This window comes from Parasteatoda tepidariorum, chromosome 4 (assembly GCF_043381705.1).
Source record: "Parasteatoda tepidariorum isolate YZ-2023 chromosome 4, CAS_Ptep_4.0, whole genome shotgun sequence".
NCBI lineage: Eukaryota > Metazoa > Arthropoda > Arachnida > Araneae > Theridiidae > Parasteatoda > Parasteatoda tepidariorum.
In genome coordinates this window covers 91,830,830-91,858,394 of record NC_092207.1, presented here as the reverse complement: position 1 = coordinate 91,858,394, position 27,565 = coordinate 91,830,830, and the positions used below count along the sequence as shown (strand labels likewise).

Below are 27,565 nucleotides of genomic sequence, written 5' to 3'. Positions count from 1 at the left end.
TGTTCCTAAAAAATCAACATTCACATTTCACCAAATTAAATTTAACAACATATTTCATAAACGTGTGACCAATCTATGTAAATTTAAGAAAGCTTCGTGATTTTTCTTAAAGAATATAATTCAAATGAAAATTATTTTATTCCACGAAAAATTTTTGAATGTGTGATTTGAATTTGATTATGTCACCTATTATGCATGTATTTTAAATGCAACTAAGAGTTTCAGATTAAAACTTCCCCAAACCAATTCGCGTGAAACATTTTAAAATTCGTTAGATTTTAAATTTCAAAATTTTAGCTAGCAAAAAAATTATCTAAACGGTTTAGCGAAATTCAGAAACTGTCAATAATTACTCTAAATTTTAAATGTTACAAATATTGGTTAATAATTACAAAAATTGATTTAAGAAAACCCCTTTAACCTTAAATTAACTTGTCATTTGTGAAGGCTAGAATGTTGATGATATCAACTTTAATCTATCAAAAGATATCCCAAGATAGAATCGAGTTGGAACTTTGGAAATGGAGCGAATCTTGGTACACTGCCAGAAAGCTGCATTAACTGATTCGTCAAAAGTGTAGAATCGATGATATAGATTCGGTTGGTGAGAATCAGTAAATAAAAGGAAAAAAAGAAAAAAGATCACAGCAAGCTGTGATCAGCAAATAGAAAGGTCTAGTCAGAATTGTAGGATTAGGCTTGGACATCATTGAGGAGAGAATCAAGTTAACACGTTTTATATACTAGTGAATTGGAATTGCATTATTGTAGTGATAGTTATACCACATTTCTCACCCACCAGAATTTTATATGACGTAGAATTCGGTAAACGGACATCATTAGTTGATTCATTGTCGTTTTGCGAAAGACCGGGAGAGCTATAATAAGTTCACCAGACTCAGATCTCTGGTCGTGAGAGCTGTATTAAGCTCACGGTTGTGCACATGGTTGCTCCTGTGCTGTTCAACAAGCTCCAGTGGTGTGTGATGGAGTCTGAGTAGCAACAGTGCGAGGAGGACTATGTCGCAATCATAAATAGCAAGTCAACTGTTCAATATGTATCATTCATCCAAGTAAGCGTGTTCAAATCAAAAGTCGGAGTTACTGCCAAGGTAGGCGCGTTCAGAACCCGGTGGCTGAGTGGTAGTGCGCGCTCATGTGCCACAGGTCCTGGGTTCGACTTCGGGCCGGGAAAGGTTGGCTCAGCCTTTCATCCCTTCAGTGGGTCGATAAATGAGTACCATGTATGCTTGGGGACTAGACACTGGGGGTACCACGTCTGGCTGACCACCTAACCGGAACATCTGCTCCTGCACCCCAGAGTCCAAGATCAAGAAAACCGAGATAGGCACAGTAGGCCTTGGCCCTCTGAGGGCTGTTGCGCCACGGAGTTTAGTTTAGTTTAGTTAGGCGCGTTGAGATCGCGTCCGAAAGTCACCAATGTGGGGATCTAGACTATGTCAACCTTCAAAAGGTCTCCAAGATAGAATCCAGTTAACATGTCCTACACTAGGGAATTGGAATAGTATTATTGCAGTGGTAACTGCACTGCACATTTGTCAAGTTAGATTCGAACAAATTTATTAATTTCAATAATTTAAATAATATACATATATTCATAAATTTCCTAATATAAAATTCATGGAAGACGATACTCGGGTGTAGACTGCTGGATAACCTGGTTCACCGCATCTCATGTGACCAAATGATAATATTCCTATTTGATACCACCGGCCGCCTTGAGAAACCATCATAGGTCCGCCAGAATCACCCTGAAGAAGAATAAAACATCAATTTAATAATTAAACATTTATTATTTTAATAAGTCATACAAATATAACTTCTAAGACGAAAATGCGCATTGATTGAAAAGCAAAATATCAATGATTTATCAGATGTTTCATTAGCCCTGGACTTGATGCGTATTTTTAGTATTCTTAAAATCTAAACATTAGTTCAATAACTGAACAAAAAAAATTGCTTTAATACGCCATTAAAATATAATTGCTAAGACGAATGCATATTGATTGATAAGCAAAATATCAATGATTTATCCGATGTTTCATTAGCACTGGACTTGAGACATATTTTCAGTATTCTTAAAATCTAAACATTAGTTCAATAACTGAACAAAAAAAATTCCTTTAATACGCCATTAAAATATAATTGCTAAGACGAATGCATATTGATTGATAAGCAAAATTATCAATGATTTACTAGATTTTTCCTTAGCGCTCGTCTTGAGACATATTTTCAGTATATTCTTAAAATCTAAACATTAGTTTAATAACTAAACAAAAGAAAATTGCTTTAATACGCCATTAAAATATAATTGCTAAGACGAATGCATATTGATTGATAAGCAAAATTATCAATGATTTACTATATGTTTCCTTACCGCTCGTCTTGAGACGTATTTTTAGCATTCTTAAAATCTAAGCATTAGTTTAATAATTAAACAGAAAAACATTATTTTTATAAGCCATAAAAATATAATTTCTACGACAAAAATGCATGTTGATTGATATGCAAAATATCAATAATTTACTAGATGTTTCATTAACTCTGGTATTGATATATATTTTTAGCATTCCTAAAATCTAAAAATTAGTTTCATAATTAAACAATAAAAAACCTTGAAAATATAATTTCTGAGACGAAAATGACTATTGATTGATACGCAAAATAATAATGATTTACTAAATGTTTCATTAGCACCGGTTTTGATACGTATTTTTAGCATCCTTAAAATCTAAATCATAGTAATCATGAAAACTTTAGTGACAATGGTTTTTTTCTTTTAACTGAGGGGAAAAAATATCGCAATATGAAGAATCATTATCAAATAAAGGATAGAATTAAAATAATCAATTCCAGTTTATTTGCTGAATAAAGCTGAAAGTCGATCCTAATGATTATTTTACTTAATTAAAGCAATAACGAATTACCATGAGTTTAATTCGGTAAAGAAACTGTTTTTGAATGTCCTCTTAAGACTAAGTGGCAACGTTGAGGGGGGGAAAGTTACGGTCAAAATATGGTAAAATTGGTATATGGTAATTTTTCTCGCTCTATGGAAACACCAAAAAGCATGATAATTTTGACCCAAACGCTTTGGTAATGATTTTTGCAAAATGAACTATAAAATATAGTTTTATATTATGTGTTTAAATTAAGTTTAATGTAGTAAAATTTCGTAATTATATCATGAAACCTTAGAATGGGGCACAGAAAAAAACATTTATTCTGTTAAATATATTTCAGATGTTATTATTTTCACTTAATGTGTGGCAATAAGAAAAATGTATGGTATAAATAAATTTTGAAAACATGAGTTTTTGGTATGCCGTTACCATACGAAGGGAAAAATTACCAAATAAATGGTTTAAATGCTATATATTTTGGTTTTATTAATCAAAATAATGTTTTTCTTTTTTACCAGAAATTGTTATTCATGTACAATACGAAACTGTTACCAGTTACTGTTACTGTTTTCTAGTGGATAACATTTGATAGAATTAATACTTGAAAAACAATATTTTAAGATAATCTGTTTGAATCCCTTTATAAAAATATTGTCTCTTTAAACATAAAAATACTGCCTCTTTAAATATATAACTGTCTCTTTAAACATGTGAAAATATAAGCTCTTTTAACATATAGTATGTGTCTTTTTAAAGATACAATTGTCTCTTTAAGCATATAAAAATATTTTCTCTTTAAGCATATAAAAATATTGTCTCTTTAAACATATAATTGAGTTTAACTTCTTTTCCCGAGTGTTTAATTAAAATGAAAAACTATAAGAAAAGTAAGAAATTCGATTCAAGATAGAAAGTTCTATGACATATACATATCTTTTCATTTGAGTCTAATGGATTTCGTTTCTTGACGAAAATGTAGAGAGGACACTGTAAAAATATCCTATACTATACGAAAAACGCTGAAAATTATCAAATTTATCATTTTTTATGCAAACACCTGGAAGAGACTTCAGGAGAAGACCAGGGTCCATCCAGGGTAACCATGTCAGAAAAAGAAGAAGAAAAAATTTAAAACACGTTAACTAAGCTTAATCGTTAACTCAGATTTTTTTTAAAATATTTAATTGCATTTATGAATTTTTACTCTTCTAAACTTCAAACTCCCCCNCAAACCCCCCCCCCCCCCAATTCCTACCATTATTTATTAAATGTTACTCAGGAGAATATTACAATTCTGCCTTTTCCCGTATTTAACTTGTTATAATAATTTATAATATTGCTTCGACAAATTATTGTGAACTCTTAACAATTTATATCTATTGAAGAAAAAAAACTCACTCCGCAACTATCTCTTCCTCTTGCATCTTCTAAGAAGCCCGCACAAATAAAACTAGTATCAATTCCACTAGGAAACTGAGAATTAAAACCAGATATTCCTCTTCCGAAGATTGAGTTACACTGATAGGTAGAAACAACGGACACACCATTTAGCTGCATAAGAATATCTGATGTCGGCCCACCTATCATCAGAAAACACAGAATTTGCGAGCATTAAAAATACAAAAGACACACATAGTTTAAAAATGTTAGCTTATATTAAAGGACAATTAATTAATTATCGTGAATTATTACACAATTAATTTATTATTATTAATTATTAAGCGGTTAATTAAATATACTAATTATAACGTTTAATTATGAAAACTCTATTACAATCATACTATTGATTGATCAAATCTATTACAACCTTACTAGCCGGGATAGCCTGGTTAGTAGGACGGTGGTCTCGTGTTTGTGCCACCATGAGTACGATTATTCTTGCAAAAAATCAGCGTGTATTTAATGGAGACTGATGCTAGTTAAATCTGTCTGGGTCGCAAAGTGCTTTAAGTTCCTATAACAAATCAAAACCTCTGGGGGTACTGAATTGGAGATTAATCGTTCTCTGGCTCAGGTCAAAATTACGATCTGTGGATGAATGAATAGATTATTATTGGTTCTTCGATTAAAACGGGCTGTGACGTATATGTGTGGTAGAAGTCAAATTCTTTGTCATAGATGGCGCCACTAGAAAACAAGATCAATCACACCCCCTCTGCCTTTATGGCAAACGACAACAACGACAGTTAATTTTTAGGATATTAGGGAGATTTCGCACTTTTATACTTTACATTCCGAACGCTCCCGTATGTAGGATTTGAAGTCATTGTGCATAGAAATGCATGCATCAATTCTATGAAAAAATATTAAGTTGTGGTGAATTAGAAAAGAGATTTCGCAAAATCCCGTTAGTTAAAAACGCTAAAGTAGAGGAATGTCTTAGTAACTCTGATCAGAACAAGCATGTGCATACAATGCATACAATGAATGTGGATACTATAGAAGTTGAATTTCTTCCAACTAAATATTAAGTAAGTATCTAAGTAAAGTATCTAAGTATCTAAGTAACTATGTATCTAAGTAAATATATGCTATAATTTAAAATAACGAAAAAAGAAATCTTTTTATGTACCTACAATCATACAACCGTACTTTTAAACTAAAACTGATAAAATTTATATACTTTTTTAATGAAATCAACCAATTGTTGTAACACACAATTCATTGTAACATTTTTGTAATAACGAACCCTCCATCTTAATTTTATACTGGCGCTCTTCTTCAACTATCAGGTAACATGTCCGTGTTGTAAATTTTAAGGTAGGTTTAAATATAAAACGTCATTTAACAGATATGAACAGCATGCTTGTAGCTTTGTAAAACGAGGCCAACAAAACGTAAAGGTACGTAGGATCTAAAAAAAAAGAAGAAAAGAAACACTAGCATGCGCAGTTGTTTCAATTCTTACGTACATAAGCGTACAGGATCTAATGTAAGTTTGAAAAATCTCCATATTATATAAAAAAGAACTTCATTTTAACTATGTATAATATGTTTCCATTCCAAGATAAACCTTATAAAGTTTAGAAGAGATACAACTGCAACGATAATATGAATCCCTTTAATGCATTTCTAAGATTGCATCGAATTTATTTTGATTCAGTAGTTACAGTTTGTCGATGGAAAGAACTCCCCTAGTATGAGGTCGTCTGCTACGATGGAAACAACAAGCACATTTCACAAAGAGGGGAGCTTATCTTTCCCCTGATTTCCTTTCTCACTCTGACTAAAGTCAAAACCTGTCTTTATTGACCTAACACCCTTACTTGAAATAGTTAAACCACGTAACCATAGTTACCGCCACTCTACCAGATGAATGGCGATGGGGAGTTCTTTTCATAGACATACTGTATATTACAATCAATAGTTGTTTACCATGCCTTGTGGAGCCCCAGCCAGCAAGAGTTACACCTCTGTTGGTGAAGTTCCTGAAAGTTGAATCTGGTAAGCATATGGGCATGAAGTCTGGTGAATTGACTGGCCTGTCCAAAGTAATTACTGCAACGTCGCTGTAATATCGTCCATTTCGGTAAGTATTTGGTATCGCCAAATTGCTTATGGTATAACGGTCTCCCAGTCTTTGATCAACATTTCCAATACGTAAAGCATAAATCTTCGTGCTGTGAAGAAAATTAAAGACAGTTTTTTACAGTGATGCTAAGCAAAACGAAAGGAAAATATTATTCATATTTTTCAGTTCTTTCTGTTCTTTATTTTACTAAGGATTGGAAAGATATCTTTCACATGCATCATGAAAATTTGTTAGCAGAATTCAAATTTAAATTGGTCTGCTTATTTAGCAAGAAAATCAATTAATCCTTTCTCTGTCGACGTCGCATCTCATACGCTTCGCGTTAACGTACCTGTATGGTCGACGTCGACGAAGAGAAAAATTGCTTCACTGAAATTGAATTCGTCATTACTTACACGTCTATTTAAATCCCGCATTTATTTTTGTATTTCTGAATATTGCTAAGAGATAGCGCAACTAGTCCCACTTTCTTCACAATTTCCTCAATGAGATTTCCCTCCTTGAATTGAAATCATAATCATTTTGTACTTTCTGTATTTTCGCTTCTCTGCATTTTCCGTATTTTCTCAAATTCTGTACTTTCACTAGTGTTATCGTTGCATGCCGAAATAGTTATGATGTAATTTTAATTATTATTTATAATTATTTATAATTATTATTTTATGTTATTGTTTATATCATGAAATAATTTTATTTTGAATAATTCCAATTTTTAATTTTAATTATTATTTATAATTATTATTTTAGATATTATAATTAATTTTAATTATTATTTTATGCAGAATTTTAATAATTAAAATAATTATTATTTTAGATATTATAACTAATTTTAATTATTATTTTATGCAGAATTTTAATAATTAAATAATTATTATTTTAGATATTATAATTAATTTTAATTATTATTTTATGCAGAATTTTAATANTGACTTCGAATAGGCTAATTAGTTAGTGCAGACGATATTTTAAGCTACAAAATCAGAAATAAACACGTTCTTTCTCTGAATAAAATTATTAAAATTAATTGTTATTTTATTCAGATATTTATGTTAAACACCTAAAAGCAAGACGGTTAATAAATATGTTATCATCACAGTGTCTTTTTTACGATAAAACTTGGGTACATTGCAGGTAAAACTGGAGATAAGTGGACGGGAGATCACATATTTCACCATCAGTAGGTCAAGCAAAGAATTGCTTGCTGAAAAAAATATTTTGCATTTTCGAATTTAGGATAGAACGTATATTAATTTTCAGCAATACATAAAATGTTTTTTTTTCTTTTTGTGTGTGTCTGAAACTCGAAAAAAAAATCCGGCAGAAAAAGGGTTAAGCAAGACTTTTTATTTTCGCGATCTCACAAGCATGTGTCAAAAAATATCTATTTATACCTCATCTCATTTTGCAGTTGCAGGGTCACTTATAAACCCAAGTGAAATAGTCTGTATATGTATCGGGATTAGCTTTATAAGTAAAATTCAAATCTGTATTAATTAAATAGGGTTTATTCCGGACCATCGGGGGGTGGGGGAGATTAGTGTACGAATTCAGTATCTTTGAATGCATCGTTTAAAGATACTTCCTATGTTTATCTTTAGATTTGATCTAAATTGATATTTTTGATCTATATCACACGTTTACTTTTAGATGTTAAATATCTTAGATACTTGATCTCTTAGATTTCCGATATTGATCAAGGTGTACCTGAAACCTAACATCTTTGATCCCGCTAAATTTTATCTATCTTTCGAGATTTTTTGTCACCCCGTATCCGATAAACTATCTTAATGGCTCAGGGGTTACGCCTCTCGTAACCCAATGAGGTGAACCAGGTTCAAATCCCAGCGATGGCAGATGCACTCCGCTCACACCGAGCATAGTGTGACGCAAAATATCCTAGGTGGGGGATGGATTATGGGTTAGAATCCCCCATCAGTCAGGCTAACCGTTGGAGGTTTTCGTGGTTTTCCTCTCCTGTTTGTGCGAACGCGGATTAGTTCCATCAAAAAAAAGTACTCAACGAAGGCAAATTTCTCCCAATACATAATCCAGGATTTCCTTTGTTTCCTGAATTCGGTTCAAAATTACAAAGCTACGGAATTGAGCATTGGTAGTCGCAAACTCAAAATTGAGTTGACTGTTCGACGGCGGTTATTCAATGAAATTATTTTAATGGGTGTCTTGTTTAGTGAAATTAAGCCCGATATGACACATGGAGAGTAAACCTATAAACTTTCTCAGTGTTAGCCTGACGCCAAGGAGATCGACAACATAATGCCATAAATTTTCTTCGAGTGCTGTAAATTAAACCGATAAATAGAAAAAAACTTTTAAAGTATAAGAAAACAACTAAACCCTATGTTTTAAAAAACGTTTAAACGTGTGTTTACCTACATTACTTTTTTTAATTTATGCAAAAACAAACTTAGCCCATTCAATCAAGAGCAATACTTACTCTATGGGTCCGTTAGTATCGAAACAATGAGCTGCAGTTAGAACGTGCGTACGATCAATGAGAGAAGCTGTGCAAGTTGGAATTCCATCCAAGGTAGTAATTGCAACCTGTACTAAAATATAAAAATATTAAACCACATAAAATTAGCTAAAAATCTGTAATTTTAGGTTAATGATAAATAATGTTTAAGATAAAGAATGAATAATGAAGAAAGTAATGTTTTAAATAGAGAGTAATATTGTATTCTCCTTGTTGTTATTAATAGGTAAGAAAACTGTTTAAATTTTGTAAAAAGATTTAAGTTTCAAAATACTTGGCACATAAATTACCAAATATGATCCAAACAAAATTGTAAATTTTTTTTTAATATATCTATGTACATACAATAAAATAAAGAATTAGGGTTGAAACATTTGTCAAATGTTTGCTAGCTTAAAGCTCTAATCACAAAAATTGCTTATTGCGCCTTCCATAATACTTTGTGTTTATTTTCGTTATACTAGATTATCTGAATGATCAACATGATCATTGTAGATAGGTGGACTACGTAACAAAATTAGTATTCCTAAGGTTACCTAAAACCATGTGTTTATTTTTAAAACGTATTACTATAAAACTAGATATTTTAAAATCAACTGTAATTGAAATAAAAATATAAGTTTTATGTTGAAATCTAAAATTAATTGAGAAATTACTAATTTGTTGAGGATAAAAGTTAAAATACGTCAATATTATTATTGACGCCAATGATAATTAATTTTGGCAATCGTTACTATTAAGGTTACTATTATACTAACTACATGTATGTATTAAAAGATAAAATTAATGGAGAAATGGTACTAATTCGTTTAAGAGCGCGTAGAAAAACTTCAAACTATAATTGACAAAAATTATGCTTAATTTATTTTGCTGATAGGTACTAATTAAAAAATTAAGTTGAGTATTAAAATTCAAAACTAATGAAGAAAATGCACTTATTTGTTTTGAAGAACAGTAGAAAGTCGCCATATACTTATTGACACAAATGATGCCTTAGGTTTGGTTTGGGGGTTATGAATGATGTTTAGGTGTTAGAGCGATCATCCTCCAATGAGGTGAACCAGGTTCGAAACCTAGCAGTGGCTGGTTGATACAAACTTTGCACCCAACTCGCACCAACCACAGAATTGATGTAAAATATATTCAGTGTTAGACGGTTCGTTGGTCATTGGTCTCTTGTAATCGTGGTAATCAGGGAGGCTTCGAGGTTTTCCTCTACGTGTAACTCAAATGTGAGTTAATTTTATCAAAAAAGTCCTCAACGAAGGGAAATTTCTACCAATATTTGATCCAGAAGCTACCTTGTCTTCTGGATTCGGTTCAAAATTACAAGGCTATGGAGGTGATCATTGGTAGTTGCAAGCTCAAAATTCAATCAGCTGGTGCAGGGACGCTTATTAAATAAAATTTAAGAAAAATTTTAATGCGAGACTTTTTTAGTGAAAATAACCCAGATGTGCCACGTGGAGAGTAAAACCATAAAATTTCTCAGTGTTGACGATGGATCAACAGCATTATTCCATAATTTTTTTTCGATTAATATAGAAAAGTAAACAGATAAAAAAATCAACTTTAAAAGTAGAAGAAAGCAACTAAAGACGATTTCTTAGAGAAAAAAAAAGCATTTAAACATGTGTTTACCTATGTTACTTTTTACTCTTAACCTATATTACTTTTTACTCTTTACCTATATTACTTACCTATTTACCTATATAACAACGACGGTTATAAAATAAAATAAAAACATATCACATTTCTTTTTATTTTATATAGTTATATAGCATTTCTGGAATATTTGTCACATAATTAGCTTTTTAAAACAATGATAACTGCACTTGCCAGAGGTCAAGTTATCTTTTCATCATTCGTACTCTATAGTTTATCCTCCAAAATTTTTAGTAACTTATTTATAATGATCTTACCATCCAGGGATAAACATTTTGCCCTGCAGGTGACCCACCAATCATCATACCTGCTATCGCAAGAGATCTCCCACAATCTGAAAAAATTGAAGAAAGAATTTGGTAAAGTACGTGAATGTACAGTGCGCCAAAAAAAATCAACCACCCTGAATAACTTTAATCTAATAATCGAATCATCACGTTCTAGGACTCAATCTTAATGCTCCGAGAGGGTGACTTCGAATAGGCTAATTAGTTAGTGCAGACGATATTTTAAGCTACAAAATCAGAAATAAACACGTTCTTTCTCTGAATAAACATACTTTTTTTTTACTGATATTTGGATTTCCGACCCCCCAAATGTAGAGGGTAGCCGCAATTTGGGAAATAGGGGCCTCATAGTAAGGTCAGGAGAGCGGTCCAAAGTTTGGGCCCTTTAATGTAAATTTTACTTTCTTCGTATTTCGCTATATCTCGAGAACTTTTTGAGCAAATTGAAACATTTTTGGAAACATTTATGAAAGTTGATTATCCAAAGGTAATTCCATGCAAATAATGGATGCTTCGACTGCTAAATAATGGATGCTTCCACAACTAAATAATGGATGCTTCTCCATTGCTAATGACACATGTTTTACCCACACTCTATCATTAAAATTCATTTGTTAAATCTTGTGGTCTATTTCTTTTAAAAACCAATATAAAATTTTATAAAACTATTGAATTTTTTGAAATGATTTACGTCTTGAAAAGGATATTTTAAGGCTTTAACAAGCCTGTGGCATTTTGTGACACGGGAGTAGGAAAGGGTAACTTAGAAGCGTGACATCTGAGATATTTGTTAAAATAAAAATATTCAAAAAAAAAGTACTCATACAGTCATTATTATTATTAAACTAACAAACGTCTGTAAGAAATGTAGTAAAAGTTTGAAAATACAATTTAAAAATGATCTACATGTATTTTTTTCTGAACTATTAGCATATGGTTTATAAGCATAAAAAAGCATGACATGCAGCAAGGCGAAATGTTACACTTTGCAACAATGGGGAAAAGGAGGTTAAAAGTACTGAATAAAAGTATTTCAAACTGCTCCATATTGCATCATGACACTAATAATTGATTCATAATCTAGTTTTATATGCACTTTTATTACGTACCAGGGCCATTTGGTGAATTCATTGGAGCTGCCATTGTTGTAGTAGTTGACGTAGTTGTGGAAACGGGAAAACGTGGTATTTCATTTGGAATTTCGCCGCTTAGAGTTCTTCTTCTTTCTTCGACACAGCACACTCCAGGATTCCTTCTGGAATAGCCTTCGTAATAGCAGTCATTTGGGACTCTGGACCGTCTTGATGGTGGACATCTACTCCAGGCTATGCATCTGGATCTTCTTGGACACTGCTCTTGATTATTTTCGAAATAGGGAGGATAGGATCTAGTTCTCGGGTCACGCCCTGGAAAGCGAACTCCTGCGGAAAAAGTCATTTTTTATTTGCTATTAGAAAAGACATGACATACCAAATACATTGAAATGATTCGTTTTAATTATAGAATGGTTCAAAGTACGCGCCGACGTCATCATCTCAACGAATTTTTTCCCAGTATAAAACAAATTCAATTCTTCATTAACTAAATTAGCGTCAGGCACATGCGCAGAAAACGCGACAGGCTAAGACGTCGACGCGCGATACATAGTCGAATTAGATTTATCATGAAATTAAATTAAAAAGAAAATACCTCAAATCAGTGGGGTAGTTTTAATGCATGTTCGAAGGGGGGTTATCTCCTTTCGATTTATATGTTGCCGTTAAAGTGCATAATTCAGTTATATTTCATTGAATAACTAAATACTCGATGAAATAACTAGACAAGTCAGTTAAAGTGTATAACAGATGAAACATTTCATACTTCACCTAGTTATTCTATAAAATAACTGATGATAGACCATTAAAGTTAGAAATAAACAATTAATTGATCATAAACACTCGCCAAGAAATGCATTTTATCTCTATTGTGGATAACCAATTGTTTAATAATGGGGAAAAGTGGATGATATAATTTATTATTTATCATATTAATAACTACCTCTAAAGGCAACGGAATGAAGCGTACAGACATTGCAAAGCACAGCTATTTAGCGGTTCAAAGAACTTTCGAGTGCCTTATTTCATAATTTAATGATCGTTATTCTATGAAATAACAGATTTCACATTTTAACTCACATTTTTAATTCACATTGTAAGTTCGTAGTGTGGTGGCCAGTGCTTCTTGAAAAAGATACAGGAAAATGCAGGAATCATATAATTTTATTAAAGTTAGGGCCGGAGGCCCACAAATGAGAACATTACATGCTGGTGGATATATAGAGAAGAGTCAATTGACCTTGGAAAGAGGGTTTTTATATCGTTCTAGACAATATATTTAAATATTAATAGGTCTTAGTAACGTGGGACTGATCGATTTCCCTAGCTACTAAAGACACATCATCACATTTTCTGATTTCTAACTGTTTAAAATACGAAAAGTGAATAATGATAAACTTTTTATATCTAGATCCTTCTTACCGTACAATAGCTCATTAATCTATCTAGTAATGTAGTTTTTCGGAGGGTTTTTGTCCTTAAACCCTCCCCAAACTGCACGTAATAGAAAATGTCGGGCATTTGATGTAGATTGAATTAAATGGGGAAAGCAAGATCATAATGATAATAAAAATTTTATTCTGATGCAGGCATCGAGGTGCAAAATAAAACTAATATTGTTATCCAAGTGGAATTTCTAAGTCAGTCATCTTGTGAACAGGGACAGACCATGGGAGATAAATTCACTATGACCTGCCTAAGCGATATTTATTAAACGCTTTTGGAGTACAGGAGAGATCGAGATCCATTAAATGCGACAATACCAAAACACTGCCAAAAGAAAAACCAATTCAACCTCGCGATATTTCATATTAAAAATTTATATAATTTGGTTGCAGATTTAAGGCCAAAAAGTTCATTGGAAAATAAAGTAAATCTAATAACGTATATGCTAATGTTTAATATGGTTGGAAAAAAAAAGATTAAAAATAGATTTTTACGCTTGGTTGTCATAACATTGAATTATAACTATTTATACTTGTACACTGAAAATAAATTAACCGTTTCAGTTATAGAGAATAGAAATATTTGCATACGCTCTTTACAAGATAGAATTAAAATAAATTAACTCACTTATTTGTTAAAAAATGGATTAGGAATGATTAAATTTATGAAAAGAAGAAACTTTAAAAGTTAGAAAATATGTTATGCATTATCACATACCTTATACTTTGTCTATAAATAGAGTAGGTTAATGCTTTGTTTCTAAAGTTTAATATCAACAGCGTTTTAATTGCCAACTTATGATTCGTTTACTTACTCGGTTTGACTGTGTTCGACAGATAAGGCTGTTTCAACTAGTAAATAAAACTTCGGATATATCAGCATTGTATAAATTAATCGGATATTAGCTTTAATGTTAGTTTCGAGCTGAATTTATTATTAGAGATCGAAATTCATAAGCGTTATTTGCGTTCTAGCTTTTATTGTATTAAAACTGCAAAATGGAAAACAATTTAAAGCTATTAAAACAAAATTTGAACTTTTATTATCTACCAAAAAAATTGGAAATAACCAAATATCTCGAAAAATATCCATTGGTTATTAATATCTAAAAATACACGTATGAACTCGTTTCAAAGGGTGCATTCTATGATCTAAAACTCGACCCCTTCCCGCCCTTCTGGGCCAACGTAGAGCATGTAAGGTAGAATTTGGTAACATTTTGAGGTTCTCTCATAATATTAAACATGCCTATTTTTTCCCATCTGGTTTGTAATTTTCCCATAAATATGGTATCCCATCTGATCTCTATTTTAACTCTATCGAAAATTAGGGGACATATATGTCCCATTAGATTTTCCGAGGAAAACGCTGAGTTAAATAGATTCCAAACCAAAACCTATTTGCTAAACAGAAAAACTTAATAAAAAAAAATTAGAAATCAGGCGTGAACGGGTTAAACAATTGTATGACATTTTCCTTTTACGGTCATCACTATTTATGAACCAAAATGTGAAATTTTGTAATTCGAAGATGGGTTGTGACATAACTACCACTATAAATATTAAATACCAAATCACTAGTATATAAGACATGTTAATTTGAATCTATCTTGAAGTACATTTTGATAGATAAAGGTTGACATAGTCGATTTATAATTCCCCTCATGAAAAAATTTAATGATCAAGAATGATATAAATAAATAAACAGCATGAATCAATTAGTGGTAATCGTTCATCGAATTCTATCACAGGCAAAAGTTCTGGAAAGGAAGTACTGTGGCGTAACTACCGCTATAAACATGAAAGACCAATTCACTAGTATATAAGACATGTTAACTAGAATCTACTGTAATGCAACCTGTATCATCTTGTATGATTTTACTCGAGCAATATGCTCATTACTAATTCTTTACTTTCAATAGATAACAAGGACCTCAAGGAAACACCTCAAGGATCCGCATCTCATGATGAAGGGGTAAAGGACCGTTCCGGCCTCAGGCACCCCGACCAACCGACAGGACTGGACTGGACTTGAATCCATCTTGAGGTACCTTTTGATAGATGAAGGTTGACATAGTCGATTCATAATTCCCCACAGGGTACTTTTTCTAGAATATCTAAATCTACAAAAATAGGTTATTGCTAAAGAATTTGCGGTTTCCTTTGGCTTCTTCAGTCACGGGGAGAAAGAGGATTCAAGTTGGGTAAAGTTTGCTGAGGCGTCTTTTGAAAATATTTCACATCTGTACGTTTAGACCTTTGATCCAAGGTGTTTTTCTGCAGATATTTGACCTCTTTCATACTCTTAAAGGCATTTTATAAATTTTATATGCAATTAAATATTTAATTTTAAGTTAAGTGCCTATCACTTATATTAAGTGCAAACTATCCAGCAAAGTAATTATACGTGAAGCACTGTTGTTAAATGGACCATTTATCGTTAAATAAATCACCTCTTACGTTGAACAATGAAATTTCACCATGACATTTACCTCCTTGATCAATGAAACTGACATCCGATGCCGCTGTATCCATCACTAGGGGAGGTCCAGGGCGAGGAGGAGGTGGAAATGCTGCATTGCTACAACATACACCAGAAGCCCACCTGTAATACCCTGCATTGTATGAACATTGCGGTGAATTTCGTACTCTTCTTGCGGGAGGACATCTGCTTATAGCTATGCATGTAGAATCTGACTGACACTGATACCTTTGTCCATATTGCGGCCCACGATCCGCAAAACGAATTCCTGAATAAAATAAATGAAGAGCTTAGTGGAAGAAGGGTCTAAGTGACATTTCTGAAGAAATTTTCTTTTATTTATCTTAGAGAAATCTTATTTTAGTCTTATTGAGTTGTTAAGTATTTATATACTTGCTTGGCATAATGCGCATCTTTGAATTCAACTCGTCCATGGGCCTGAATCACTACTTTAGTTAAACCCATAATGTTATCATAATAAGGAAAAGGAATTCTTTCTATTTTTTTAAAGGTAAATAACAATATCGAATATGAAAAGACGTCTTCTGGAGATAACTCTTCCTTCAGGTAGTTTCTTTAATAATTAATTTATTTTACGAGGCGCATTAAATTTTGAAATGATCATAGGTAATAATTTGATAGGCAGTTTGATTATTTCTGGAGTGGTAGAAGGTTTCAAATAGCCTTGGCTACAAACAAGAGGTGACAGGCTTCGGAAGCCCATTTTTGCTAGAATTTTAGAAAGCCAGGTGTGCGTGCGATTGACATTTGTAGGTTTCACAAATTTTTAACTAACACACAAAAAATAAAGTCAAAACAAACTCTCTACTTCCTCAAACTTATTAAGGAGCTAATTTTTACTAAACTATCACTTAGAACCTTCATCCACACTAACTCTTCAAATAAACTCAAACTTTTTTGTGCGGTGGGCAGAGACCACATAAAAAAACGACTAAAAAAATTCCCATATTTCATGAGTAGCTATAAAAAATAATTTTCGCATCACAATTAAAAAATCTTTTTTTTAATTCGATAGATAATGAACCGCATAAAAAAAATATCGTGTAGAATAACCAAGAGCTGTGGATCATTCACCTTCTGTTATTCGTTTTAAAATCGTAGTCTTCATTTCTAAGGAAATTATTTTCCTCTTTTTTCGTTTCTGCTCTTACTCATTTTCAGGGATTTCGTTTAAAAATGAAATCAAAATCCTACAAATTTATGTCTCAATAGAAAAAAATATTAAATTTAAATTCAATTGACGCTTCGAAATGAATCTTATTTTAATATTCCAGGAATGTGAGTAACACTTTGAAGAATGTCAATTTACATTAGATTTAAGAATTAAAGCACGCGCATACATTATTTTTCTTTTAAATCACTTTATTTAGCGGACTTGTCACTTGCGCAGGTCAGAGACGAATAAAAAAAAAGTAAACTATTTTTGCTACTCGTTAAAACGAACAAAACAAAGCATGAGACTAGTCTCCAACTATCTCATTAACAAAAACTCAACTCAGTGACCCAATGAGACACGCAATCCGTTCCAGGAAACCCGAACTAACACGATGCAAATGTCCTTCAATTTATATTTGCGAATTTTTCCTTTGGTACTCAAGAATTCCATCGCAATATGCTAATTGCACATCTTATTTATTTACATGATAATTCTCGTGAGTTCAAACGCTTAAATTATGCGATCATAGAATTCATTACATGTGTAATGTAATTGATTGACCCAATACTTGTGTTAAGTGATGTAATACAGAAAACGAAAGAACTAAAAGACCTATAATACCTGCTATTTTTCTCTTCCTTTCTTTTTTTTTTATTTTTATTTATTTTTTTTTTTTTCGTTTATAATTTCGTCCATTCTGTTCCAATTCGATTGCAATCTTCATATCTTGCATAACGAAATCTCACAGAAAGGTCGAATCAAAGCAGGTTCAACTGTATATTATTTTTAAGGTGGAGGTTTGTTCAAAAGATTAAAAAGAAAATTTTAAAAAAAAATAGTTAAGACTCTTGTGCTATGTATTAAAAATTGAAAGACCGTTTATTACCCATTGGCAAAATGGGCCTTGGTTTGAATTTCATGGCTTCCGCACTTTTGAACTACAATAATCAAGAGTAATAGTAAACAACTCACGTGCGTTGCTATGGCAACCGCTGCTGTTTGATAATTTTTTTAGAATTCTTTTTTTCACTTGTAATTTTGTTATGCATTAAGTTGGTGAATTTATTTTTGAGATATGGGAACAGAGAGATCCCATAAATACTTCTTGAGTTGTGAATAAAAGAGAATTTCATCAATTGAACGATATTTTTGTTTTTAGTGTTTTAATTAAGAGTCAGAAATTCTAACCAAGAGTTCAAACTGGATCGTTCTCAATGCTAATTCAGGTGAATATCACAAATAAAGAGGGTCCAAACTGATTGACACGGTCCCAAAAGTTGGAGTTGAAGCTAGAAAAAAACGATACCAAGGCCTAAACTTACCGAGGTTAAAAAAGCCAAAGTCAAAGAACGTAGGCTGGAATACCTTAAGCGTTTCACACAAAAGGAAAAACGAAAGGATTCTGTTCTCAAACACAAACATGAATCCCGTCCCTCACAAAAGTACCAAAGTGGTTGAGAGAATTGAACCCTACCGAAAAGCGAATGGTGACTCTTCGAACCCCTTTCACGCAAATACGAGAACTTTGTATTGATCACGAGTTAGGGATAAAAGGATCCATTGTCAACGTACCCAATAACTTGCACAAGACCGTAGACTGTCTTCCACTCAATATAAATGATTCATTCACTATTCATGTAAAATTGAAACAAAAGCCTAGCTTTCAAATTTGTGAATCCGAAACGGGTGTATGATGCAGCTCCATCAAACACCATTGTACCAATCCGAAAATGTTAAGATTGATCTCGATTGGCNCTATGTATTAAAAATTGCCAATTCTTGTGAAAGACCGTTTATTACCCATTGGCATAATGGGTCTTGGTTTGAATTTCATGGCTTCCGCACTTTTGAACTACAATAATCAAGAGTAATAGTGAACAGCGTGCGTGCGTTGCTATGGCAACCGCTGCTGCTTGATAATTTTTTTAGAATTCTTTTTTTCACTTGTAATTTTGTTATGCATTAAGTTGGTGAATTTATTTTTGAGATATGGGAACAGAGAGATCCCATAAATACTTCTTGAGTTGTGAATAAAAGAGAATTTCATCACTTGAACGATATTTTTGTTTTTAGTGTCTTAATTAAGAATCAGAAATTCTAACCAAGAGTTCAAACTGGATCGTTTTCAATATTAATTCAGGTGAATATCACAAATAAAGAGGGTCCAAACTGATTGACACGGTTCCAAAAGTTGGAGTTGAAGCTAGAAAAAAACGATACCAAGGCCTAAACTTACAGAGGCTAAAAAAGCCAAAGTCAAAGAACGTAGGCGGGAATACCTTAAGCGTTTCACACAAAAGGAAAAACGAAAGGATTCTGTTCTCAAACACAAACATGAATCCCGTCCCTCACAAAAGTACCAAAGTGGTTGAGAGAATTGAACCCTACCGAAAAGCGAATGGTGACTCTTCGAACCCCTTTCACGCAAATACGAGAACTTTGTATTGATCACGAGTTAGGGATAAAAGGATCCATTGTCAACGTACCCAATAACTTGCACAAGACCGTAGACTGTCTTCCACTCAATATAAATGATTCATTCACTATTCATGTAAAATTGAAACAAAAGCCTAGCTTTCAAATTTGTGAATCCGAAACGGGTGTATGATGCAGCTCCATCAAACACCATTATACCAATCCGAAAATGTTAAGATTGATCTCGATTGGATGTTCAATGTCTATTCAGTCATCGAAAGAATTTACACAGAATGTGTCTGAACTGCTTTTAAATATGTCTGCGAAATTGTGTACCGAGCAGTTCAGGATTAATAGTTAAAGATGTAAAAGATGAAAACACAATAAAGTTTATTTTCCAAAAAAAAGTTAGACATCAGCCATTTTGCCAACGCGTAACCTGTGATCACCTTGCGGCGATCACAATTTCCTTCATTTTGTAGTGAATCGTATTTTAAATTTTTGTTATTTTGTTCTTCTTTATATTTATTTTGAGATGCTTTTTGAAAAATTTTCTAAAATGCTATTTGCTCTGTGTTTTATTTAATCCTAGCCTGTAGAATCTAATTTGTATTTATTTGCTTCTCTGAACTCTGAGCCACGATTTAAAAAAAAAAGAAACAATTTCAGGGAAGGAGAAATGTAATTCTTGCAATTATTAAATTTGTTTAAAAGGTTTAAAAAACGAGCTGTTTAATAAACTACGTTGTATAAAAAGAGTAGAGCAGTGTTTTATCCAGGCCCATATTGGACAGCTAATTTATATAAATTCTTTCTGAGAAACTACCGATTCTATTGACTAAAATTTTTGTTTAAGTCTTTTACTCTTCTACACTGTAAAAATTCAGGTTCAAATTTACTGTAAAAAGTACTGGCACTCAGGGGGCCCGAACTTTTTACAGTAATGATTACCGTAAAATCTCTGTATCACTTTTGCAGTAAAAATGGATTTTACGGTAAGATGGACTTTGTGGATGATTACATCCACGGCGCCGATACTCCATACCGTAATTTGATCCAGAACTTTTTACAGGATAAAATACTTTAAAATGGTTTTTACTTTTTCTTCAAAGTCTTTCTAATTTGAAAAAGAAATCTGCATCTAAAATAACGATCCTTTTTTACTTGATGTGTAGCAGCCGTCTTCTTCGAAATCAAACCAAAAGGAGGGAAGTTTATTAAAAATCAGTCACTAAATTAGCTTATTCTGAAAAGAAAAAAAAACGACATAGACTGAACTATTGATACGTTTTTAGCAAAATATCTTGATACTTTTGGCTCCACTTTCTGCACACGCCAAACCTCCGAACAGCTTTCACAGTTCTTTTCAGATGTTTCGCAAATCGAGCTAACTCCATTCGTTCAATGGATGCTTCTGTATTTTAATTTAGCTTCGTAGGTACTCTTGTACTCTTTAAATCTCTTTACTTCAAAAATATAGTGCATGTACAATCTATGCAAGATTTGATTTCTAAATATTTCATTCAATTTATCTGCATGACGCTTTGATTTTCATTCATCTCTTCGCTACTTGTAAATTACATGTGAACGAAATAATTCGTAGAATTTCTCCCCATATACTCAGTTACTAAGTTAAGTATATAGAGGCATAACTACTCTAAGTTTTTTATTCTAAGATAAACTCGTCAGTAAAGAAGAAAACTGAAAAAAGGGGTAAGTAAATGGGGAAAAAAGTATAGCAATCGATTAGATAAAAGTGGAGGAAACGTACCAGAGAGTGTAGGAAAAAATTAGGTCAAATTAGTAAAAAAAACGTATTTTTTAGAGATCTTAGTTGATACAATGCATCTCTCTCCAATATTTATTATTAAACATGATTATTAAAGTGTAACTATAAATTATGTTTTCTACAAAATTTAATTCATAAAAAATAAAAACAAATATATAGAACAGAATCGTACATAATAATATAGTTTTTATGCCATGCTCTAAGGTATGATAAATTTACCAAGTTGTACCATGTTTACCAAAATTTCATCCTATATTATTAAACCTTATTTTATCATTAATTTTATCAAACTCATGAACAATGAGCTTCAGTTAAAATTATTGAGCTTGAGCTTTTTGATGTTCCCTTAGAACCAGTTATCCCTTTGTACTAGCTTTGGTTTCCTTGAGAACCAGAAGCACTGTAAATTTTACCATATTCTTGTAGTTTTTACCATACTTTTTTCTCAGTGTGAAGTATTAAGTTACAAAACAACACAAACACTTTATAATTTCATCATACATAGTAATTTAAAGGACCATGTTGCAAATTTTAATAAACCTATAGCGCAAACTTATGTTTAAATGTATACAATTTTTAGCAAAAAAAGTAAACTATTCCTAGAAATATTTGTTTCCAAAGAATAAAGATACAAAATTATAAAAACACTTAATTTCTTTTATCATATTCCATTAGTTAGGACCATGCTTTTATGAATTTTTAACACATAATTAAAAAAAAAACATTTTTTGAACACAGGAAATTGTATGTAAAACATAGTTTCAGGTATTATCTAACACATTACTCCATTGACGTAGATAGGACACCGGTGTCCTTAATTAATAATAAATAAATGTTAATAATAAATTATAAATGTTTATCTTTTATTATAATATTAATAATTTCAATTTTTTATATAATTTATATATAAACAAGGAAACTCCTGGATCAGTACCCCCAGAGGTTTTGATTTGTTGTGGGAACATCTCGACAGATTTAACGTGCATCAGTCACCATTTACTACACGGGGAGTCTTCGACCCACGACCTCTTGGATATGGGCCCAGCGCCCTACCGACCAGGCTATCCCGGCCCCAAAATATATACCATTGTCGTAAAGAATCATCAGGGCTTGGAAAGGATATATAGCACAATAATAATAACAAGGAGGCTTCGCCCCCCGCTCGCTAGCGCTCGCCAACCCACGGAACTGCTTTCGCAGTTCATTTCGGATTGCTTCGCAATCCAATGCTCGCTCATTGGAGACGTTCTTAACGTCTAGCTTTTGAATACTGAAGTTCCGGAAACTTTTCACTGTAGAAAACTCTAAACCTGTACATTTCAATATTATCTGGGCATTTGGCGATACAACACTTATAGAATTGAAGGATTTGTTACGTCAAGCGCTCAGGTATCATAATTTTGATCTAGTTGCGCTTCTATGTCATTTTGATTTATGTTGCTAAGTTAACTTTCAAAAAATTCTATGGCTAGCAACAGCATTTTTCTTTTTTAAGTTGTTTATTTTTATTTCTTTTAGAATTCGTTATTTTTTTAGCGAAATGTTTTTTAACCTAACAGAATTCTTTTCCCTACTGTTCTCTGTATATATGAAGAAAATAAAGTAAATATTTAAGTGCTGTGAAAAGAATCTTATTTAGTTGTACAAAGTACTTCTTTAAAAATAAAAACTGTTGCCACCAGTGGAAGAGAAAAACAGCCGAAATTTGGGAGCCACGTAAGAGAATTATATATATTAGATATTAACATAAATATTAGTTATATATTCATAAATTTTTTATAAATTGGTGTAAATTTTTCTTCTGACGCTCTAATTACAAGCAAAAATATATTTGATACTTTTATATTACAAAAACAGTCTAATAGTTATTGAAAAAATCTGATAGATTATCGGAATTATATCTATTCTAAAATATATAATCCAAAAAAAGTAAATTGAAAAAATGTTTTTCATTCTTATTCAAAACTTTTATCAGTAACTCATTTTGTAAATTAAAGAAATTTTAATGATGAGTTTCTCTTAGATCTAAATAATTGCAAATAAGTACAAATTGGAAAAATTATTGTACGCAAGTGAGCAGTGTTTGGAATAGTTTACCTTTAACGCAGCATAAGACACCTGTGTCTCATGCTGTGTTTCATAACCATAAATTATTAAAATAGTAAATATTTTATTTTTCACTTACTTTGACCTAAATTATTACAAAATAAAGAAAAATATGTTAAATAAAAATTCTGGATCAAAGGATTAAAAAACAAAATAATGAAATCACTTTATATCTTTATCATACACAGAATTTCTGGAATATATTTCGTGAACTTTTAAATAAAAACTCTTGTAAAATTTTTTTCTAAATTTTAAACCAGCTATAAACAAAACCTTTTAGGTAAAAATATTTATAAATATTTATTTATAAGATATTAATATACCAAACTTTTTTTGTTGTCGCTATATTTAGTAATTTTAGTACAACCTTCTTTTAAGTTAAACAAAGAAAACTGCATGCAAAACGTCGTTTCAGATATTTATCCTTAAAATCTAAACTTAAAAATTATGCAAAAACATTCACATTTATCCCATTTAGACATTTCTGGTATTGAATTGCAAGTTTTGCGTAACTTCGGTGCCACTTTTTTTCTTGAGTAAATTTGAGAATTTTTTTTAAAACAATATTAGTAACTTTAGTGCAACCTTTTATTAAGTTTAACACGAAAAAGTGTATGGAAAACGTTGTTTCAACTATTTATTCCTAATAAATTAAGCTAAAAAATATTGCTAAAACATTTACATTAATCCTATTTAGACCTTTCAGGTATCACCTAGCAAGTTTTACGTAGCTTCGGTGTAACCTTTTTTTTTCTTGAGTTAATTAGTATCTTTTTTCTTTTTCTTTTTTTTTTACAACATTTAGTAATTTTAGTACAACCTTCCTTTAAGTTAAACATAGAAAATTATATGCAAAACGTTGTTTCAGCTATTTATTCCTAATAAATTAAGCTAAACAATATTGCTAAAACATTTACATTAATCCTATTTAGACCTTTCAGGTATCACCTTGCAAGTTTTGCGTAGTTTCGGTGCAACCTGTTTCTTTTTCTTGAGTAAAATTGCATTTTTTTCCGTTTTTTACAACATTAAGTAACTTTAGTGTAACCTTCTGAATTAGAATATTATACGCAAAACGTTTCAAAAATTTATTTCTAAGCATTAAGCTAAAGATGTATGCAAAAATCTTTACATTTGTCATATTTAGACCTTAAAGAAAAAAAAGTTGAGCTTAAGTTGCGTAAAACTTGCTAGGTGACCTTAAACTTCTTCTTTCACAAAATACTGATACTACATATAAATGAAATAGGACAAATGAAATTTTACTTAAATCTAAGTTACGACTACAGAATATTTTATTATTCTAGGCAAATCATAGCTACTTACTTTGAGAAAGTGTTTCAACTACGAGTAATAAAAATATTTGACAGGCAAATAGTTTCAATGAAATAGATAGCATCATTATTCTTTTTACACTAAGTAGTATATAGTTATGAAAAGAGAAAGTCCTTATGAATAGAAACTTTTAACCTCTTCACTTACAGGATTTCCTATAATTTCGGAAACTTGGCGAAATTCTCTTCGCCTAAGCATCCTTCTTCCTGATACGGAATTCTCTCCATTTTACCGAAGAATTTCCAACTTACTCTGTTATGTAACATTTTCCTTTTCTTTCATTGTTCTGCGATTACATATAAATTTGCAAAACGGAACATCTGGCTTTTTTCTGAATATTAAACAAAAAGTTCATGAAACTGAGTTTTTCAGTCGGGTTAAGGAAGAAAAAATAGCTTTGTTTTTGTCATATTCAATATGAAAAACGTAGTACTCATTACGATCGAAGGGAGTAGGAAATTTTTAGTGGTGATAGAATATTATAAAGGAAGTAATAATATTCCCTTATAGTATAACTTAATTTAACCCTTTGCCGCATATGGTTAACCAGTGTCTACTTTTTAATTAATTCTTTCTGACCCTCTTATGAAAAGCAAAAATATATTTCACTATTTTTTAATTATAAAAAATATCTTATAGTTACTAAAAAGGAAGATGACAGATTATGGAAATATATTTACATTAATATAAAATAAATTTTCCTGCAGCATTAATTTTACGTTTAATTACAATTACATTAATTTTACGTTTAATTACAATTTTCACGCAAATTTTCATTTCAGGTGAAATTTAAGCATTCGGGCTAATCAAGATTTTAACCCAGAATAAGTGAGTAATCTTTGTCGATAGATCTCTATTTTAATATTTTGTGGAAAGCGCTTTTTTTCACGAATTTATATATTACGAATTTATTTGACGATGTTTGATTTATATCACGAATTATACTATAGTACATTTCTAATAGGTTTAACGAATTACATGTCATTTATTTGAATTCAAATTTATTTTAATGACTTAGTATTTACAAAAAAGATGTAATTTTTTTTTAAAAAAAAAGTTTTTATATGGATTTGAATGATTGTTTCAAATTCTTAGAATTTTGTGCATTTGCAATCTACCTAAGTTAGTAGCGAGCGAAGTGAGCTTGGTTTGCGAAGCGAACCATATAAGATTGCGTAGCAATTTTCGGGGGTTGGCGAGCGTTAGCGAGCAGGGGACACTGCCCACTAGTAGCATAAAAAATATATAAAAAATTTAGGATTTATACACTTTAAAAAATATATTGCATTAAAAATATATAACATATATCATTTATATAATATTTAACCATATATTGAATGACTATAATGCATGAAAAATAAAAAAAAATTTGTGTGGCTACAAAAACGTCTCATATTCTTATTTTATATTCTTGTCTATATTCTTGCCTATTCCATTAAATAAATGACATAGCATGAAAAATACAAAGAAATTTTGTGGCAACAAAAATATTTTATTTTCTTATTTATTCTATTGAAGGAATATTTTCCTGCATTTGAAAACAAAAATGACATGAATTATTTTTAGACCATCGATATTATCTAGTGTAAATAGTGATTTTTTTAATGTGTTGTTCAAATTCAATTTTATAACTTTATTGCATGATGTTTTAGTTAGGGAATATATCATCGATATTACAAGAAATATGAATTAATTAAAATATTTGTTTCTGCAATTTAACTTTATTGTTTTGTATTTCAACTAATAAAGAAGTATTTATTCATTTTCAGCACACCAAGATAAAATACCTGAATAACGATTTTTTAACAGTAAAGTACAACTGTATTGGTTGCGTTTTAATTAAAGCCCACTAAGATCTTATATTGTAAATACTAAATATATTGTTGTACATTTGTTGATTAATTAAAACTTCGTGCTTTTAATTTTCAATTAAGTAAGGAATATTTATTTTTCTTTCTATTATCAAAGCTATATATAGCGTTAATAATAACTTTTTTTCATATTGATAAAATATTTTATCGAAAATTATAGTGCTTAAGTTTTACTCAAGAATCATCTTGAGCCTGTGAAGTTCATAGGACATAAACATTGAATTTCCTAACGAAGTTGTTTTTAAAATAAATATTTATTGTCTTATATTTCAATTAAGTATAAAAAAATAAGGATGGTTGACTGAATGCGAACAATAACAAGCTTCCTGAAACCGGAAGTAATTTAGAAAACTTCCGGTGTATCCCTCCGCTTATGTTATGCTTACGAGGCGATGTGTGAACAAGCGTAATATTCTAGGAAGTTTGATTATTGTTACTTGAGTTTAAATTTTTGTTTAAATTTTACCACGTATAAAATTTTTCTGTAATTTAAAAATTTCAACATGTCATGAGCCTAAAACAAATTTTAAAAAATTAATAGCACAGCATAAATAAAGTGTAAAGTTAGCCATGTTTTGAGTGCTATCTCTTATTTGGCTATATTTGTGTTAAATAACACGAGTTATTATTTTTTGGGTAGCATCATAGCAAGTTTGTGGAGTCTTCAAAATTCATTTGTTGTTTGTTTCGTTGAAAATTAGATTAAAAGAATACGTTATATTGTAAACACTGCAAGTGTAATAATATTGGATGATGCATTTTTTCAAGCTTAGGCGTAAAAATCAGTCGGAAGTAGAAACCCGGAAGTCTTAAGACGATCCTTAATCCCTAGCTCCACCTTTACACGGTCAACCGTTTCTATACACATTTATCCCATCCAGATTCTTAAGATTTATTAACTATTTTTACAAAAAAAATTTAAAAAATAAAACTTTATTAGAAAGCAGTC

General features: G+C 31.2%; 1 protein-coding gene across 2 annotated transcripts; it reads right to left on the bottom strand.

The window, feature by feature from the left end:
- Positions 1 to 1,564: 1,564 nt before the first annotated feature.
- Positions 1,565 to 24,925, bottom strand: LOC107457228 (venom protease-like). Of its 2 annotated transcripts, XM_016075336.4 has the most exons (8): positions 24,737 to 24,925; positions 15,934 to 16,191; positions 12,012 to 12,323; positions 10,873 to 10,949; positions 8,912 to 9,018; positions 6,300 to 6,544; positions 4,323 to 4,504; positions 1,565 to 1,772 (listed from the first exon to the last, which is right to left on the bottom strand). In XM_016075336.4, the coding sequence occupies exons 1-8, from the start codon at positions 24,810 to 24,812 to the stop codon at positions 1,617 to 1,619; spliced, it is 1,413 nt and encodes a 470-aa protein (XP_015930822.2). In that variant the 5' UTR covers positions 24,813 to 24,925; the 3' UTR covers positions 1,565 to 1,616. The 2 variants fall into 2 exon arrangements, with proteins under 2 accessions (XP_015930822.2, XP_015930823.2); XM_016075337.3 differs by lacking the exon at positions 15,934 to 16,191 and having other exon boundaries at positions 24,737 to 24,924.
- Positions 24,926 to 27,565: the final 2,640 nt, after the last annotated feature.